The following is a 1112-nucleotide window of genomic DNA, read 5'->3' on the forward strand; positions in this document are numbered from 1 at the left end:
CTTCCGAGGATGGGCTCTTCGGAGGGTTTCGAACGCCGCTTTCGCCCAGCAGACGACTTATGCTGAACGGGTGGCTTCGGGAAGAGTCATTCGGCAGCGTTCTCGTGCCGGTTTGGCTCGGGGGTGGCGAAGTGGAGCATTCGGACGTCTCCTGGGACACGTGGCGACCGTCGTGGCTCGCGTAATTTCGCGGACTGCAGCTACGAGAATCCGAGTCGTCTACGTTGATCTCCTCCGTCGCGTCCACGTCGCTATCGCCGCGTTCCGACATGGTCCCTCCTTCTCCTCGCGAGAACTCGGCGCTTGGTATCGGTTTCCACGAAAAGATTTATGTTTCAAACAGCGGGTATCTTCATCGGGAGTTGTTACACGGTATACAACAATCCGCGAAGCGACAGGTCATGGGAACGAATGATGGAATGGAGAAGATTAATTCGGGAGAACTTTTTGTTCGGAAGGACTAGATTACGATGGATTCAAGAGTTCGACGAGCGTTTAAATTTATTGCACAATGAATTTGACCTGGACCATCTCATAAATTTCACGTTGAGCGGCGGCCATTTTGTTTCTACGCATGTATACCGACGCTGGTACCATTTATATACACAGGACGGAAAAACTTACCGAATATATTCATTTCTCCCCAAATTTTTTCTCGCTGATTCACCGTCTTTCTCTCTTCACTCTTTTTTAACCAGTTTGAGATGCTACATTCCAAGCGCGAATTTCACTGATTTCGTTCACTGACTTGATCAGCCATCGATTCTTTTTGACACATAAACAACAATTCTGTCCGTGTCGATACATCAACTCTGTCTTCAAAAACTAAAATCCATTCTTGAATCACGTCTCTTTTTCATAACGCGTATCGGGAACCAACGAGCCTCTTTCGAGGCTGGTCTCTCTGTCATTTTGAACAAAGAAAACAAATACCTCTGCTGTTTCGTGGGTCACTTTACGTCGATCGGAAATCGTACCGAGAAAATTTTTTTCCTCCCGGAAAACACTCGACCTCGCACTAACGATAAGCCCGAATCTTGACAGGTCTCAGTCTCAGAGCCGAGAAACCAATTTCTCAGGAACACTAGACGAAAGACGCACGCGGCGAAGGA

General features: G+C 47.9%; 1 protein-coding gene across 1 annotated transcript in view; it reads right to left on the reverse strand.

Annotated features, from left to right (window-relative positions):
• The window catches only part of LOC115244956 (homeobox protein DLX-5-like), a 25707-nt gene extending 25436 nt beyond the window's left edge, over positions 1–271 (reverse strand). The window contains exon 1 of the mRNA XM_029822985.1: positions 6–271. Coding sequence (XP_029678845.1) covers positions 6–271 — 266 coding nt within the window. The remainder of the gene's footprint in view (positions 1–5) is intronic.
• Between the last annotated feature and the right edge of the window lie 841 nt (positions 272–1112).

This window comes from Formica exsecta, unplaced genomic scaffold, assembly GCF_003651465.1.
Source record: "Formica exsecta isolate Colony F162 unplaced genomic scaffold, ASM365146v1 scaffold893, whole genome shotgun sequence".
Classification (NCBI taxonomy): domain Eukaryota; kingdom Metazoa; phylum Arthropoda; class Insecta; order Hymenoptera; family Formicidae; genus Formica; species Formica exsecta.